This window comes from Heterodontus francisci, chromosome 1 (assembly GCF_036365525.1).
Source record: "Heterodontus francisci isolate sHetFra1 chromosome 1, sHetFra1.hap1, whole genome shotgun sequence".
In the NCBI taxonomy this organism is placed as follows: Eukaryota; Metazoa; Chordata; class Chondrichthyes; order Heterodontiformes; family Heterodontidae; genus Heterodontus; species Heterodontus francisci.
The window spans coordinates 152,473,252-152,491,844 of NC_090371.1; the positions used below are offsets into that span (position 1 = coordinate 152,473,252).

An 18,593-nucleotide genomic window follows, 5' to 3' on the forward strand; every position below is an offset into this window, starting at 1 on the left:
TTCCTCATTTTCAACCACATGGCCAATGTTTGTATCACCTGCAAACTTCTTAATCATACCCCCTACATTCAAGTCCAAATCATTGAAATATACCACAAAAACAAGGGGCCTAGTACTGAGCCTTGCAGCATGCCACTGGAAACAGCCTTCCAGTCACCTATTGACCATTGCCCTTTGCATTCTGCCTCTGGGCCAATTTTGGATTCAATTTGCCGCTTTGCCTTGGATCCCGTGGGTTTTTACTTTCGTGACCAGTCTGCCACGTGGAACCTGATCAAAAGCCTTGCTAAAATCCATTCAGACAATATCAAATGCACTACCCTCATCAACCCTCCTTGTTAACTCCTCAAAAAAATTCAATCATGCTTGTCAGACATGACCTTCCCTTGACAAATCTATGCTGACTGTCTTTGATTATTACTTGTCTCTGTAAATGAAGATTTATCCTGTCCTTCAGATTTTTTTCCAATAATTTTCCCACCATCAAGGTTAGGTTGACTGGCCTGTAATTACTTGGTCTATCCCTTTCTCCCTTTTTTAAAATGGTACAACGTTGCTGTCCTCCCATCCTCTGGCATCACACCTGTAACCAGAGATTTTTGGAAAATAATGGTCAGAGGCTCCGCTATTTCTTTTCGTGCTTCCCTTAACAGCCCTGGGTACATTTCGTCCAGTCCTGGGGCTTTATCCATTTTCAAAGATGTTAGACCCCCTTAATACTTAATACCAGGAATTATATATTTCTTGCGCAGCTTTCTTTTTCACCTTACAAGGAAGAAATTGATTTGTGTTTGGCCACCTCCTTACCTGACTACGCAAGAATATAAACTTTGCATGCGGTAATCCAGCAGCTATACTGTTCTTTGTTCGACTTAAAATAAAAAATGGGTTACTTCTCTGTCAGTATGCCTCATTGAATACGTTCTTTTCATTTATCTGCTATTTGGAAATATATTTTGTTGATTGCCTATGTATTTCTAACTCTACTGAGATGACTGTATTTAGGGTTTACTGGGGTGATTGAGATTAGCAATCAGAATGAATTGGTTACTTTCTCACCTGACCTTTATTCATGAGTTAATAAGTCAGGTGATGTGTTGTGTGTGTTGTGATTGGAGGAGACTACCTTCCTTCAATATTAAAAAATGATGTCACCTCATCATTTCATAATTTCTGTTTCACATAGAATGCTCTTGAGCGCAGAAAGCACCCGAAGTCAAGTGGAAGAAGCAGCAGCAGTGCACTTACAGGAGTTCTTTCTGCTAAACAAGGTGAGCTGTGCCCACTGCACCACACCCGTAACCAGAGAATTTTGCAAAATAATGGTCTGAGGCTCCGCTATTTCTTCTCGTGCTTCCCTTAACAGCCCTGGGTACATTTCGTCCAGTCCTGGGCTTTTATCCATTTTCAAAGATGTTAGACCCCCTTAATACTGGGAATTATATATTTCTTGCGCAGATTTCTTTCTCTCCTTCCAAGGAAGAAATTGAATTGTGTTTGGCCACCTCCTTACCTGACTACACAAGAATATAAACTTTGCATGTGGTTATCCAATAAGTTATGGCAGGAGAGCTCACACCCGTGATATGCTCCTCCTGCGCTATGTGGGAAATCAGGGACGCTTCCAGTGTAACCATGTCCCTGGTGACCATGTGTGCAGGAAGTGTATCCAGCTGCAGCTACTGGCTACCCGCATTATGGAGCTGGAGCTGCGGGTGGATTCACTGTGGAGCATCCGTGATGCTGAGGACGTCGTGGATAGCACGTTTAGCGAGCTGGTCACACCACAGGTAATGGCTGCACAGGCAGAAAAGGGATGGGTGACCACCAGGCGGAGTAGGAGCCGCAGGCAGGTAGTGCAGGAGTCCCCTGTGGCCATCCCCCTCTCAAACAGATACACCGCTCTGGATACTGTTGGGGGGGATGACCTTCCAGGGGAAAGAAGCAACAGCCAAGTTCGAGGCACCACGGATGGCTCTTCTGCACAGCAGGGAAGGAAAAGGAGTGGAAGAGCTATAGTGATAGGGGATTCTATCATAATGGGTACAGATAGGCATTTCTGTGGCTTCAGACGTGACACCAAGATGGTATAATAAAAGCAAAATACTGCGGATGCTGGAAATCTGAAATAAAAACAAGAAATGCTGGAACCACTCAGCAGGTCTGGCAGCATCTGTGAAAAGAGAAGCAAAGTTAACGTTTCGGGTCAGTGACCCTTCTTCGGAACTGACAAATATTAGAAAAGTCACAGGTTATAAGCAAGTGAGGTGGGGGTGGGGCAAGAGATAACAAAGGAGAAGGTGTAGATTGGATCAGGCCACATAGCTGACCAAAAGGTCATGGAGCAAAGGCAAACAATATGTTAATGGTGTGTTGAAAGACAAAGCATTAGTACAGATTAGGTATTAATGCACTGAATATTGAACAGCAGCAAGTGCAAACCTGAAAAAAAAACAGTGGGTAAGCAAACTGAACAAACTAAGATGAAATGAAATAAATGCAAAAAAGATTGTAAAAAATGTAAAAAAGAATGTAAAAAAAAGAAGAAAAAAATAACTAAAAATGAAAGTAAAATGGGGGGCTGTCATGCTCTGAAATTATTGAACTCAATGTTCAATGCAGGCTGCAGTGTGCCTAATCGGTAGATGAGATGCTGTTCCTCGAGCTTGCGTTGATGTTCACTGGAAGACTGCAGCAATCCCAGGACAGAGATGTGAGCAGGGGGGAGTGTTGAAATAGCAAGGAACCGGAAGCTCAGGGTCCTGCTTGCGGACTGAGCAGAGATGTTCCACAAAGCGGTCACTCGGTCTGCGCTTGGTCTCCCCAATGTAGAGGAGACCACACTGTGAGCAGCGAATACAGTATACTACATTGAAAGAAGTACAAGTAAATCGCTGCTTCACCTGAAAGGAGTGTTTGGGGCCCGGGATAGTGAGGACAGAGGAGGTAAATGGGCAGTATTACACCTCCTGTGATTGCAGGGGAAGGTACCATGGGACGGGGACGAGGTGGTGGGGGTAATGGAGGAGTGGACCAGGGTGTCGCGGAGGGAACGATCCCTTCGGAATGCTGACAGGGGAAGGGAGGGGAAGATGCGACTGGTAGTGGCATCACGCTGGAGGTGGCGAAAATGGCGGAGGATGGTCCTTTGGATATGGAGGCTGATGGGATGGAAAGTGAGGACAAGGGGAACCCTGTCACGGTTCTGGGAGGGAGGGGAAGGGGTGAGGGTAGAGGTGCGGGGAATGGGCCGGACACGGTTGAGAGCCCTGTCAACCACAGTGGGGGGAAATCCTCGGTTGAGGAAAAAGGAGGTCATATCAGAAGCACCGTCATGGAAGGTAGCATCATCAGAGCAGATGCGTCGGAGACGGAGAAACTGGGAGAATGAAATGGAGTCCTTACAGGAGGTAGGGTGTGAAGAAGTGTAGTCGAGGTAGCTGTGGGAGTCGGTGGGCTTATAATGGATATTAGTAGACAACCTATCCCCAGAGATGGAGACAGAGAAGTCGAGGAAGGGAAAGGAAGTGTCAGAGATGGACCATGTAAAGGTGAGAGAAGGGTGGAAATTGGAAGAAAAGTTGATAAAGTTTTCCAGTTCGGGGCGGGAGCAGGAAACGGCACCGATACAGTCATCAATGTACCGGAAAAAGAGTTGGGGGAGGGGGCCTGAGTAGGACTGGAACAAAGAATGCTCGACATATCCCACAAAAAGACAGGCATAACTAGGACCCATGCGGGTACCCATAGCGACACCTTTTACTTGAAGGAAGTGCATGGAGTTGAAGGAGAAGTTGTTCAATGTGAGAACAAGTTCAGCTAGGCGGAGGAGGGTGGTGGTGGATCGGGACTGGTTGGGCCTCTGTTCCAGGAAGAAGCGGAGAGTCCTCAAACCATCCTGGTGGGGGATGGAGGTGTAGAGCGATTGGACGTCCATAGTGAAGAGGCGGCGGTTGGGACCAGGAAACTGGAAATTGTCAGAAGAGTCACAGATGTAGGTGGGAAGAGACTGGACCAGCGGAGAAAAGATAGAGTCAAGATAGGAAGAAATAAGTTCAGTGGGGCAGGAGCAGGCTGACACAATGGGTCTGCTGGGACAGTCCCGTTTGTGGATTTTGGGAAGGAGGTAGAAGCGGGCTGTCTGGGGTTGCGGGACTATGAGGTTGGAAGCTGTAGAGGGAAGATCTCCAGAGGAGATGAGGTCAGTGACAGTCCTTTGGATGGTGGCTTGATGTTCGGTGGTGGGGTCATGGTCCAGAGGGAGGTAGGAAGAAGTGTCCGTGAGTTGGCGTTGAGCTTCTGCAAGGCAGAGGTCGGTACGCCATACCACAACAGCACCACCCTTGTCTGCAGGTTTGATGACCATGTCGGGGTTAGACCTGAGAGAACGGAGTGCCTCAAGTTCAGGGGGGGACAGGTTAGAGTGAGTGAGGGGGGCAGAGAAATTGAGATGACCAATGTCTCGCCGACAGTTTTCAATGAAGAGATCAAGAGCGGGTAAGAGGCCAGGGGGTGGGGTCCAGGTAGAGAGAGAATGCTGGAGGCGGGTGAATGGGTCTGCTGGTCGGGGGGAGGACTCCTGGTCAAAGAAGTGAGCCCGGAGGCGGAGGCGACGGAAGAAGAGCTCAACGTCATGCCGAGCGCGAAATTCATTGAGGTGGGGGCGTAAGGGGATAAAACTGAGACCTTTGCTGAGTACAGAACGCTCAGCACCAGAGAGGGGGAGGTCAGAGGGTATAGTGAATACACGGCAAGGGGTCAGATCAGAAGGGGTGGGGTCAGAGGGAAGTGAAGCGGAAGGAGGATCTGGAGGGGCATTAGTCCCCATCAGCTGCTGGAGCTTGCGTTCCTTAACACCTGAAAGGAAAAAAAACGTTTTTTGTTAATGCGTTGGATGAGACGAGAAATGAAACTGCGGAGTAGAACGGCTTTGAGATAAGGTGAGGCGGTGCTGCTGGAGAGCGAGGTCCAGTGTGTGCATGTAGCGGCGCATAGCACTGAGTGTGGATCTCAGGATGCGGCGAGAGTAGCAGTCCGAGGAACGTCGTATTTCTCGGAGATACCTGTGATCCTGGGTGGATTCAAAGCATGATGGGTGAAACTGCAGTTGGAATCCACGTGGAATAAATCGGAGCCGGAGACAGTCACTGAGGAAGGAGATGTGGCTGTGAAAACGAGTTTTGGTAGATACCTTATCAAACACCAGGAGTGAAATAGAAAGCAATGAAGGTGAACAAGGTAAAAGAGACAAATGAAAATCCCGTTGGAGAGAAGAGCAGAACTTCTTCAAGGTAGGCATTCCTGGAAGAGAAGTGGCAGTGAATTAAACACTAAAATAAAAGCAAAATACTGCGGATGCTGGAAATCTGAAATAAAAACAAGAAATGCTGGAACCACTCAGCAGGTCTGGCAGCATCTGTGAAAAGAGAAGCAGAGTTAACGTTTCGGGTCAGTGACCCTTCTTCGGAACTGACAAATATTAGAAAAGTCACAGGTTATAAGCAAGTGAGGTGGGGGTGGGGCAAGAGATAACAAAGGAGGTTAGTTTGTTCAGTTTGCTTACCCACTGTTTTTTTTCAGGTTTGCACTTGCTGCTGTTCAATATTCAGTGCATTACACCTAATCTGTACTAATGCTTTGTCTTTCAACATACCATTAACATATTGTTTGCCTTTGCTCCATGACCTTTTGGTCAGCTATGTGACCTGGTCCAATCTACACCTCCTTTGTTATCTCTTGCCCCACCCCCACCTCACTTGCTTATAACCTGTGACTTTTCTAATATTTGTCAGTTCCGAAGAAGGGTCACTGACCCGAAACGTTAACTCTGCTTCTCTTTTCGCAGATGCTGCCAGACCTGCTGAGTGGTTCCAGCATTTCTTGTTTTTACTCCAGAATGGTATGTTGCCTCCCTGGTGCTAGGGTCAAGGATGTCACGGAGCAGCTGCAAGTCATTCTGAAGGGGGAGGGTGAACAGTCAGAGGTCGTGGTACACATTGGTACTAATGACATATGTAAAAAGAGGGATGAGGTCCTGCAACAAGAATTTAGGGAGCTAGGTAGCAGAGTAAAAAGCAGGACCTCAAAGGTTGTAATCTCTAGATTACTCCCGGTGCCACATGCTTGTGAGTATAGGAATAGGAGGATAGAGCAGATGACTGTGTGGCTGAAGAGATGGTGCAGGAAGGAGGGCTTTAGTTTCCTGGATCATTGGGTCTGTTTCTGGCAAAGGTGGGACCGGTACAAGTTGGGCGGGTTGCACCTGAACCGGAAGGGGACCAACATCCTTGCTGGGAGGTTTGCTCGTGCTGTTGGGGGGGGGGGGGGGGGGTGTCAACTAATTTGGCAGGGGAATGGGATACAGAGTGGAGTTACAGTAAGTACAGTAGTCAAATATAGAAGAGAAACTGAGTCAGTCTGGAAGGCAGAGCAGATATAGACCTGTTAAGGCACAAGGGAAAAATGCAAGGCTGGATTGAATCTATTTTAATGCAAGGAGTTTTACTCATAAGACAGATGAATTGAGGGCGTTGATTAGCACATGGGATTATGATATTATTGCTATCACAAAGACATGGTTGAGGGAGGGGCGGGACTGGCAGCTCAATATTCCAGGGTATAGAATCTTCAGGCGTGACTGGGGAGAGGATAAAAGAGGAGGTGGCATTGCACTGTTGATCAAGGAGTCAATTACTGTAGTAAGGAGGGATGATATCTTAGAAGGTTCTTCAAATGAGGCCATATGGGTAGAACTTAAAAACAAAAAGGGGGCAATCACTTGGTTGGGAGTGTACTACAGGCCTCCAAACAGACAGGGAGAGATAGAGGAGCAGATATGTAGGTAAATCTCAGAGAGGTGTAAAAATAATAGGGTAATAATAGTAGGGGATTTCAACTTACCTAACATCAACTGGGATAGCCTTAGTGCAAAAGGCTTAAAGGGGGCAGAATTCTTTAAATGCATAGAGGAGAGCTTTTTGAGTTTCATATGTAGGAAGTCCTACAAGAGAAGGGGCAGTACTGGACCTAATCCAAGGGAATGAAGCTGGACAAGTGGTAGAAGTGTCAGTGGGGAAGCATTTCGGGGATAGTGACCATAACTCTAAGATTTAAGGTAATTATGGAAAAGGACAAAGACAGGCCGGAAATAAAGCTTATGAATTGGGGTAAGGCCGATTTCAATATGATAAAACAGGATCTGGCCCAGAGTGGACTGGGAGCAGCTACTTGTAGGAAAGTCTACATCAGACCAGTGGGAGTCATTCAAAGAGGAAATGGTGAGGGTTCAGAGCCAACATGTTCCCGTTAAGTTGAAGGGTAGGACCAACAAGTCCAGGGAACCCTGGATGTCAAGGGATATAGAGGATTGGATCAGGAACAAAAAGGAGGCTTATGGCAGATTTGGACCGCTGAAAACAGCGGAGGCACTAGAGGACTCTAGGAAGTGTGGGGGGGGGGGGGGGGGGGTACTAAAAAGAGTAATTAGGAGAGTGAAGAGGGGACATGAAAAAACACTGGCGGGCAAGATAAAGGAAAATCCTGAGGCATTTTATAAGTATATTAAGGGCAAGAGGATAACCAAGGAAAGAGTAGGGCCCATTAGAGACAAAAGTGGCAATCTGTGTGTGGAGCCAGAGGACATAAGTGAGGTTTTAAATGATTATTTTTCATCTGTGTTCACTATGGAGAAGGATGATGTAGGTGTAGTGATCAGGGAGGGGGATTGTGATATACTTGAACATATTAGCATTGAAAGGGAGGAAGTATTAGCTGTTTTAGCGGGCTTAAAAGTGGATAAATCCCCAGGCCCAGATCAGATGTATCCTAGGCTGTTATGTGAGGCAAGGGAGGAGATAGCAGGGGCTCTGACACAAATTTTCAAATCTGGCCACAGAAGAGGTACCAGAGGACTGGAGGACAGCGAATGTGGTGCCATTATTCAAGAAGGGTAGCAGGGACAAACCAGGCAATTACAGGCCGGTGAGTTTAACATCAGTGGTTGGGAAAATATTTTTTAAAATTCTGAGGGATAGGATTAATCTCCACTTGGAGAGGCAGGGATTAATCATGGATAGTCAGCATGGCTTTGTCAGGGGGAGATCGTGTCTCACTAACTTGATTGAATTTCTTGAGCTGGTGACTAGATGTGTAGATGAGGGTAAAGCAGTTGATATAGTCTACATGGACTTCAGTAAGGTTTTTGATAAGGTCCCACATGGGAGATTGTTTAAGAAGGTAAGAGCCCATGGGATCCAGGGCAATTTGGCAAAGTGGATCCAAAATTGGCTTAGTGGCAGGAGGCAGAGGGTGATGGTCGAGGGTTGTTTTTGCGAGTGGAAGCCTGTGACCAGTGGTGTACTGCAGGGATCGGTGCTGGGACCCTTGCTATTTTTTTTTATAGAGATACAGCACTGAAACAGGCCCTTTGGCCCACCGAGTCTGTGCCGACCATCAACCACCCATTTATACTAATCCTACACTATTTCCATATCCCTACCACATCCCCACCTGTCCCTATATTCCTCTACCACCTACCTATACTAGGAGCAATTTATAATGGCCAATTAACTTATCAACCTGCAAGTCTTTTGGCATGTGGGAGGAAACCGGAGCACCTGGAGGAAACCCACGCAGACACAGGGAGAACTTACAAACTCCACACAGGCAGTACCCAGAATTGAACCCGGGTCGCTGGAGCTGTGCAGCTGCGGTGCGAACCACTGCGCCACCCATATTTGTTGTGTATATTAATGATTTAGACGTGAATATAGGAGGTATGATAAGTAAGATTGCAGATGACACGATAATTGATGGTGTCGTAAATAGTGAGGAGGAAAGCCTTAGATTACAGGACGATATAGATGGGCTGGTAAGATGGGCGGAGCAGTGGCAAATGGAATTTAATCCTGAGAAGTGTGAGGTGATGCATTTTGGGAGGACTAACAAGGCAAGGGAATATACTTTGGATGGTAGGACCCTAGGAAGTACAGAGGGTCAGAGGGATCTTGGTGTACTTGTCCATAGATCACTGAAGGCAGCAGCACAGGTAGATAAGGTGGTTAGGAAGGCAAATGGGATACTGGCCTTTATCAGCCGAGGCATAGAATATAAGAGCAGGGAGGTTATGATGGAGCTGTATAAAACGTTTGTTAGGCCACAGCTGGAGTACTGTGTACGGCTCTGGGCACCACACTATAGGAAGGATGTGATTGCACTGGAGAGGGTGCAGAGGAGATTCACCAGGATGTTGCCTGGACTGGAGCATTTCAGCTATGAAGGAGACTGAAAAGGCTAGGGTTGTTTTCCTTAGAACAGAGAAGGCTGAGGGGGGACATGATTGAGGTATACAAAATTATGAGGGGCATTGATAGGTTAAATCGGAAGAAACTTTTTCCCTTGGCGGAGGGCTCAATAACCAGGGGGCATAGATTTAAGGTAAGGGGCAGGAGGTTTTGAGGGGATTTGAGGAAAATAATTTTCACCCAGAGGGTGGTTGAAATCTGGAATGCACTGCCTGAAGAGATGGTAGAGGCAGGAACCCTCATAACATTTAAGAAGTATTTAGGTGAGCACTTGAAATGCCATAGCATACAAGGCTATGGGCCAATTGCTGGAACATGGGATGAGAATAGTTAGGTGCTTGATGGCTGGCACGGACACGATGGGCCGAAGGGCCAGTTTCTGTGCTGTATAACTCTATGACTGCAATCAGACTTGTTTGAAAAAACGTTCTTCACCTTCCTGTTTGATTGTGTAATCCACATCTGGCATGAATCTGAACTAATTTCCACCAGCTCTGTCAAACCACTGCATCATACTTCAGACTGCAGGTTAGAAATGATGCATTAATGTAAACTGAATCAGAAGATTTACAATGATGAGCAGGGAAGCCCTCCACCCAGCACATTTTATAACTGACCAAATGCTGCTAGTTCTAATTCATACTCCTCAGCATTGGCAAGATTACTCTTGCAGATAATTTCACCAATTTTAAGGAAGTTGGATAGGGTTTACAAGCACAGATTCCCACCACAAAGTTTCTGTCAGGCTGTAAGGCCAAAAACTGAACAAATCAGCACTGGGAAGTCGGGCTCGCTTCCCCACAAGACTAAATTAGTTTGACTTTGACAAAGCAGGCTCATCCTAGACGGAGACTAACTAAGTATTATGAATTGGGAGTAGCAATTAATTTAAAAGTGTGACCGATTTGATGTACGTTACTCCAAAAGAAAACAATGCTTAAATTTGTTTTTCTCTCCTCTTCTCTGATATTGTATTGAATCTTTGTGGAGTAGTATTCCATTGGTACCAGTTGTTGTCAGATACCTCAGTGAATTGACCACTATTCAAGTGATGTTTGACAGTGGAAGTTGGCTATTCTACTATGTGTGGATCACAGCCAAACCTGATCCTATCCCTATCCGAAGGTTCTCATACTGCAGTTTCAGAATGGATCACAGGATAGTAATCAGGATCAGGAACCTAGATGACTTCCTCCCTCGCTAACCTAGGGCACTGAAGACTAATTATAGTGCCTCTGCTGTCACCCCAGTTGAAGTGAGCTAACAGCATTGGGGATCAAACTTGGGACTTGTCAGTTTATGTTGTTCAGCATCTCACTGGATAAATGTGCTCAGCCTTTGAAAAACTTTGATTCCAGACAAACAGAATACATGGAATCCCTGGCACTCCTTCATATTTGGAAATGTCTAGGTCTTTCAGAATATTTTCATGTATTTTTCCTTGGCCCTAACATTCCACAGTACACCGACAATTCTCCAAACACATGCTATTGTTCTCTGTCACTCTTGCTGACCATAAATCATAAATGTTAGTGACTGCTCTTTTTTCTCACCATGGCTCTTACAATGAAGCTATATAACCCTGCTCCCATTAACATGATTGCAAAGAATGAGAAGAATAAAGTTAGACACCTGCTCCAATAATACTGTGAGAAATTCAGATCCCTCCACAACGGCCCCCCCCCCCCTCACCCCCCACTCCACCAGCCCAACAGCAGCATTTCTAGAGCTGTGGATGTTGTGAAAACGAAGCTGCAGTATTATCGTACTAGATCTGAAATAGTACGCTTCATAATCTAAGAATACCCATCCAACTTAGTCAAGAGTTTGTGTATCTGAGTAATTGGAGGCAGTTGGATGGGGTATTAATTGACTTATAAATTGTTGATGGGCATAGTCTCATCTCATTAATAACTGAGTTTCTGTCCTTTGTGCTTTGAGGGAATGACATTACAAGCGATAGTACTTGCATTTAAATTAGATTTCTTGCTGTTTCATGCAGGCAGATAATAGTACTAAATTGTATTTAAGAAATACCAGTAAATATTGTATTGATTGGTTTGTGGGCAGGGCTTAGTGTAAGTGCAGAGAACTAAAATAAGATTGGGCTTAAAGCAATACTTCAGGATATTTGGGAAGGCGGTGGGTAGTGGTAATGTCACTGGATTAGTAACCCTAATGCTTAGGCTAATGCTTTGGGGATACGGGTTTGAATCCCACACAGCAGATGGTGAAATTTGAATACAATTAATAAATCTGGAATTAAAAGCTAGTCTAATGGTGACAATGAAGCCATTGTCAATTGTTGTAAAAAAAACATCTGGTCCTCAACATTGACTCCGGACCCCAAGAAGTCTCATGGCATCAGGTCAAACATGGGCAAGGAAATCTCCTGCTGATTACCACCTACCGTCCCCCCCTCGGCTGATGAATCAGTGCTTCTCCATGTTGAACACCAATTGGAAGAAGCACTAAGGGTGGCAAGGGCACAGAATGCACTCTGGATGGGAGACTTCAATGTCCATCACCAAGACTGGCTCAGTAGCACCACCACTGACCGAGCTGGCCGAGTCTTAACGGACATAGCTGCTAGACTGGGACTGTGGCAGGTGGTGAGGGAACCAACAAGAGGCAAAAATCTACTTGACCTCGTCCTCACCAATCTACCTGCTGCAGATGTATCTGTCGAATCTAAGCTCTGCAGTCCTGCCACAGCCAATCGTGAATGGTGGTGGATAATTAAACAACTAACAGGAGGAGGAGGCTCCACAAATATCCCCATCCTCAACGATGGGGGAGTCCAGCACATCTGTGCAAAAGACAAAGCTGAAGCATTTGAATCCACCTTCAGCCAGAAGTGCTGAGTGGATGATCCATCTCGGCCTCCTCCTGAGGCCCCCAGCATCACAGATGCCAGTTTTCAGCCAATCCGATTCACTCAGCGCGATATCAAAAAATGGCTGAAGCCACTGGATACTGCAAAGGCTGTGGGCCCTGACAACATTCTGGCAATAATACTGAGGACTTGTGCTCCAGAACTAGCCGCCTCCATCGCCAAGATGTTCTAGTACAGATACAACATTGGTATCTACCCGACAAGGTGGAAGTATGTCCTGTACCCACAAAACAGAAAAAAAAAACCCAGCCAACTACCGCCCTATCAGTCTACTCTTGATCATCAGCAAAATGATGGAAGGGATCGTCGACAGTGCTATCAAGCGGCATTTGCTCAGCAATAACCTGCTTAGTGAGGCTCAGTTTGGGTTCTGTCAGGGCCACTCAGCTCCTGACCTCTTTACAGTCTTTGTCCAAACATGGCCAAAAGAGCTGAACTCCAGAGGTGAGGTGAGAGTGACTGCCCTTGATATCAAGGCAGCATTTGACCGAGTATGGCGTCAAGGAGCCCAAGCAAAACTGGAGTCAAAGGGAATCAGGGGGAAAAGTCCCGGCTGGTTGGAGTCATACCTAGCACAAAGGAAGATAGTTGTGGTTATTGGAGGTCAATCATCTCAGTCTCAGGACATCATTGTAGGAGTTCCTCAGGGTAGTGTGCTAGGCCCAACCATCTTCAGCTGCTTCATCAATAACCTTCCCTCCACCGTCCTACGAAATTTCTGCTCCACAAGTCACTTCCTTCCAACTTGAGTACATACCCTTTCTCTCTACTCTCTGTCTCCAATTGCCTAACCAATCTCCCAATCAGATCAATAATTTGCCTTCCATTCCATGAGCTTTATTTTTAACTGACAGTTTCTTATGTTAAACTTTATTGAATTGCTTCTGGAAGTCCATATAAACTACATCCATAGACATTACCCTTTTTTATTCTTTCATGGGATGTGAGTGTCGCTGGCGAGACCAGCATTTATTACCCTTGAGAAGATGGTGATGAGCTGCCTTCTTTAACTGCTGCAATCCATGTGGTGTAGGTACATGCACAGTGTTGTTAGGGAGGGAGTTCCAGGTCTTTGTCTCAGTGACAGAGAAGGAGCAATTATATAGTTCCAAGTCAGGATGGTGTGTGACTTGGAGGGGAACTTGCAGGTGGTGGTGTTCCCATGCATCTGTTGCCCCTGTCCTTCTAAGTGGTAGAGGTCACAGGTTTGGAAGGTGTTGTTGAAGGAGGCATAGTTACTGCAGTGCATTTTGTAGATGGTACACACTGCTGCCACTGTGATGCATGGGGTGCTGATTAAGTGAGCTGCTTTGTCTTGGATGGTGTTGAGCTTCAACAACAAGTGCTTTGGGCGCTGCACTCATCCAGGCAAGTGAAGAGTATTGCATCATATTCCTGACTTGTGCCTTGTAGATGGAAGATAGGCTTTGGGGAAACAGTAGCAGGGAAAATTTTAGAATCAATTATAAAGGATGAGATAACCGGACACTTGAAAAATAATGATGTGATTGGGCAGAGTCAACATGGATTTATGAAAAGGAAATCATGTTTGACAAACCTGTTGAAGTTTTTTGAGGATGTTACTTGAAGCATAGATAAAGGAGAACTAATGGATGTGGTGTATTTGGATTTTCAGAAGGCTTTTGATAAGGTCCCACACAGGAGATTAGTAAACAATTAGAGCACATGGGATTGGGGGTAATATACTGCTATGGTTCGAAAATTGGTTAACAGACAGAAAGCAGACAGTAGGAATAAATGGGTCATTCTCAAGATGGTAGGCTGTACTAGAGGGGATACTGCAAGGATCTGTGCTTGAGCCACAGCAGTTCACAATCTATATCAATGATTTGGATGTGGGGACCAAACGTAATTTCCAAATTTGCTGATGACAAGAGAATGTAATGTAATATGGAAATGTAAGTTAGGAGGAGGATGCAAGGAGGCTTCAAGGAGATTTGGACAGGCTGTGTGAATGGACAAGAACATGGCAGAAGGAATATAATGTGAATAAGTGTAAAGTGATCCACTTTGGTAGAAAAAAACAGAAAGGCAGAGTACTTCTTAAGATTGTGAGAGGTTGGGAAGTGTTGATGTCCAAAGGGACCTGGGTGTCCTTGCTTATGAGTCACAGAGTCATAGAGTTATACAGCACAGAAACAGGCCCTTCGGCCCATCTCGTCTGTGCCAGCCCTCAAGCACCTAACTATTCTCATCCCATTTTCCAGCACTTGGCCCATAGCATTGTATGCTATGGCATTTCAAGTGCTCATCTAAATACCCCTTAAATGTTATGAGGATTCCTGCCTCTACCGCCTCTTCAGGCAGTGCATTCCAGATTTCAACCACCCTCTGGGTGAAAAAAATTTTCCTCAAATCCCCTCTAAACCACCTGCCCCTTACCTTAAATCTATGCCCCCTGGTTATTGACCCCTCCGCTAACAGAAAAAGCTTCTTCCTATCTAACCTAAGCCCTTCATAATTGTGTATACCTCAATCATGTCCCCCTCAGCCTTCTCTGCTCTAAGGAAAACAACCCTAGCCTTTTCAGTATCTCTTCATAGCTGAAATGCTCCAGTCCAGGCAACATCCTGGTGAATCTCCTCTGCACCCTCTCCAGTGCAATCACATCCTTCCTATAGTGTGGTGCCCAGAACTGTACACAGTACTCCAGCTGTGGCTTAACTTGCGTTTTATACAGCTTCATCATAACCTCTCTGCTCTTATATTCTATGCCTCGGCTAATAAAGGCAAGTATCCCATATGCCATCCTAACCACCTTATCTACCTGTGCTGCTGCCTTCAGTGATCTATGGACAAGTACACCAAGGTCCCTCTGATCTTCTGTACTTCCTAGGGTCCTACCATCCATTGTATATTCCCTTGCCTTGTTAGTCCTCCCAAAATGCATCACCTCACACTTCTCAGGATTAAATTCCATTTGCCACTGCTCCGCCTATTTTACCAGCCCATCTGATCATTGAGTCGCTAAAAGCTAGTGTGCAGGTGCAGCAAGCAATTAGGAAGGTAAATGGTATGTTGGCCTTCATTGCAAGGGGATTTGAATACAGGAGTAAAAATGTCTTGCTGCAATTGTATAAAGCCTTGGTGAGACCACACCTGGAGTATTGTGTACAGTTTTGGTTTCCTTATCTGAGGAAGAATATACTTGCCATAGAGGGAGTGCAACAGAGGTTCACCAGACTAATCCCTGGAATGGCAGGATTGGCTTGTGAGGAGAGATTGAGGAAACTGGACCTGTATTCTCTGGAGTTTCAAAGAATGAGAGGTGATCTCATTGAAACTTACAAAATTCTTACAGGGCATGACGGGTTGATTTGGACAGGATGTTTCCTCTGGCTGATGACTCTAGAACCAGGGGATACAGTCTCAGAATAAGGGGGAGGCCATTTAACACTGAGATGAAGAGGAATTCCTTTCTCAGAGGGTGGTGAATCAGTGGAATTCTCTACCCCAGAGGGTTGTGGAAGCTCAATCATTGAGCATGTTCAAGACAGAAATTGATAGATTTCTGAATGCTAACGACATCAAGGGATATTGGGATAGTGGGGACCATATAGGTAGATGATCTGCCATGATCTGTTTGAATGACGGAGCAGGCTTGACGGGCCGAATGGCCTACTCATGCTCCTGTTTCCTGTGATCCTAAGAGGTGAGTTACTCTCTATAGAATTCCCAGCCTCTGACCTGCTGTTGTAGCCACAGTATTCATATAGTTGGTCCAGTTTAGTTTCTGGTTGATGGTAACCCCCAGGATGTTGATAGTGGGGGATTCAGCGATGGTATTGCCATTGAATGTCAAGGGGAAATGGTTAGATTCTCATCTTGTTGAAGATGGTCATTGCCTGGCACTTGTGTGGTGTGAATGTTAAATGCCACTTATCAACCTAAGCCTGAATGTTGTCCAAGTCTTGCTGCATGAGGTTACGGACTGCTTCAGTATTTGAGGAGTTGCAAGTGGTACTGAACACTATGCAATCGTCAGCGAACATCCCCACTTCTGACCTTATGTTAGAGGGAAGGTTATTGATTAAAGCAGCTGAAGATGGCTGGGCCTAAGACATGACCCTGAGGAACTACTGCAGCGATGTCCTGATGATTGGCCTCCAACAACTCCAACCATCTTCCTTTGTGCTAGGTATGACTCCAAACAGCAGAGTTTTCACCCTGATTCCCGTTGATTGTGATTTTGCGAGTGCTTCTTGATGCCACACTCAGTCAAATGCTGCCTGGATGTCAAGGGCAGTTACTGTCATCCCCCACCTGAAGTTCAGCTTTTTTGTTCATGTTCAGACCAAGGCTGTAATGAGATCTGAAGTTGTGTGGTCCTAGCGGAACACAAACTGAGCATCGCTGAGCAGGTTGTTGCTGAGTAAGTGCAGGCTGATGGCACTATCGACAACACCTTCCATCACTTTGCTGATGATCGAGAGTAGACTGATGGGGTGGTAATGGCCGAATTGGATTTGTCCTTTTTGTGGACAGGAAATACCTGGGAAATTTTCTGCATACTCAGGTAGATGCCTGTGTTGTACCCTTATTACCCTATACTAACTGTACTACCCTATCTGCTACTTTAGTTACTTCCTCAAAAAAAGTCAAATAAATTCATTAGATGTGACCAACCTGTTACAAATCCATGTTGGCTTTCTCTAATCAGCTCAAATTTCTCTTAAGTGCTCAGCCACTTTGTTCTTAATTACAGATTCCAATAACTTTCCTGTAACATATGTTAGTCTAACAGGTCTATAATTTCTTGGTTTCTCTCTTTCAACTTTGTGATATCAAAGTCTATAATTGGTTCAGAGTCTGGAAACAAATTGAATATTGCCTGATCTATGCACTCCATTAAGGACCCTACAATAACCTCATATGCAAAGTAAAAACATTCTAAACTATACCAATTCATAATGTGGGATACGAGTGAGAAAGTGCAGTCAGTGAAAGGTATTGGCCTATACAGTTGAAAGGGTGCAATTTTGAAAAACTATTTCATTATTCCCTATTAAATTGTTTACTTTTGGAATATTAGAGTTATACAGCACAGAAACTGGCCCTTTTGCCAATCGTGTCTGTGCCGGCCATCAAGCACCTAACTATTCTAATCCCATTTTCCAGCACTTGGCCCGTAGCCTTGTATGCTACGGTGTTTCAAGTGCTCATCTAAATACCTCTTAAATGTTGTGAGGGTTCCTGCCTCTACCACCTCTTCAGGCAGTGTGTTCCAGATTTCAACCAACCTCTGAGTGAAAAAGTTTTTCCTCAAATCCCCTCTAAACCTCCTGCCCCTTACCTTAAATCTATGCCCCCTGGTTATTGACCCCTCCTCTAAGGGAAAAAGTTTCTTCCTATCTAACCTATCAATGCCCCTCATAATTTTGTATACCTCAATCATGTCCCCCCTCAGCCTTCTCGGCTCTAAAGAAAACAACCCTAGCCTTTCCAGTCTCTCTTCATAGCTGAAATGCTCCAGCCCAGGCAACATCCTGGTGAATCTCCTCTGCATCCTCTCCAGTGCAGTCACATCCTTCCTATAGTGTGGTGCTCAGAACTGTACACAGTATGCCAGTTGTGGCCTAACTAGCGTTTTATATAGCTCCATCATAACCTCCCTGCTCTTATATTCTATGCCTCGGCTAATAAAGGCAAGTGTCCCATATGCCTTCCTAACCACCTAACCACCCAACTTACCTGTGCTGCTGCCTTCAGTGATCTATGGACAAGTACACCAAGGTCCCTCTGACCCTCTGTACATCCTAGGGGCCTACCATCCATTGTAAACATAGAAAACATATTCCCTTGCCTTGTTAGTCCTCCCAAAATGCATCACTTCACACTTCTCAGGATTAAATTACATTTGCCACTGTTCTTTTTATTTTCTACATTCTTTTAGATAATTTCCATTTTCTTAGTCACCTTCATATTTGTATGATAGTCCACTAATAAACTGTCTTGATGGACAATTTCAAAGTAGGCTGTATTATGAAGCCACAGAAAGGTTCCAAGTTTGATATTTGATCTGTGCTTAGCTGGCCAATTGTGTCCCTACTCAGCACCAGTGAACACTGCACATTTACATCAACCTCTCCAGATTAAAGAATAAAGTTTTTTCTTTCATTATTCTTTTCATGGAATGTGGGCATCACTGGCAAGGCTAGCATTTGTTGCCCTTGACAACTGAGTGGCTTGCTAGGCCATTTCAGAGGGCTGTTAAAGTCAACCACATTGCTGTGGGTCTGGAGTCACCATGTAGGGCAGACCAGGTAAGGACAGCAGATTTCCTTCCATACAGGACATTAGTGAACCAGATGGGTTTTTACGACAATCAATGATAGTTTCATGGCACCATTCCTGAGGCTCGCCAGTGTTCCTGA

At 45.3% G+C, this 18,593-nt stretch overlaps 1 protein-coding gene across 6 annotated transcripts in view; it reads left to right on the top strand.

Moving 5' to 3' along the window:
* ccdc149a (coiled-coil domain containing 149a) overlaps nucleotides 1-18,593 on the top strand; it is a 184,651-nt gene that overhangs the window by 107,663 nt on the left and 58,395 nt on the right. For all 6 annotated transcript variants that reach the window (XM_068037349.1, XM_068037329.1, XM_068037339.1 and 3 more), the window contains one exon: nucleotides 1,187-1,271. In XM_068037349.1, the coding sequence (XP_067893450.1) occupies nucleotides 1,187-1,271 (85 nt within the window). The remainder of the gene's footprint in view (nucleotides 1-1,186; nucleotides 1,272-18,593) is intronic.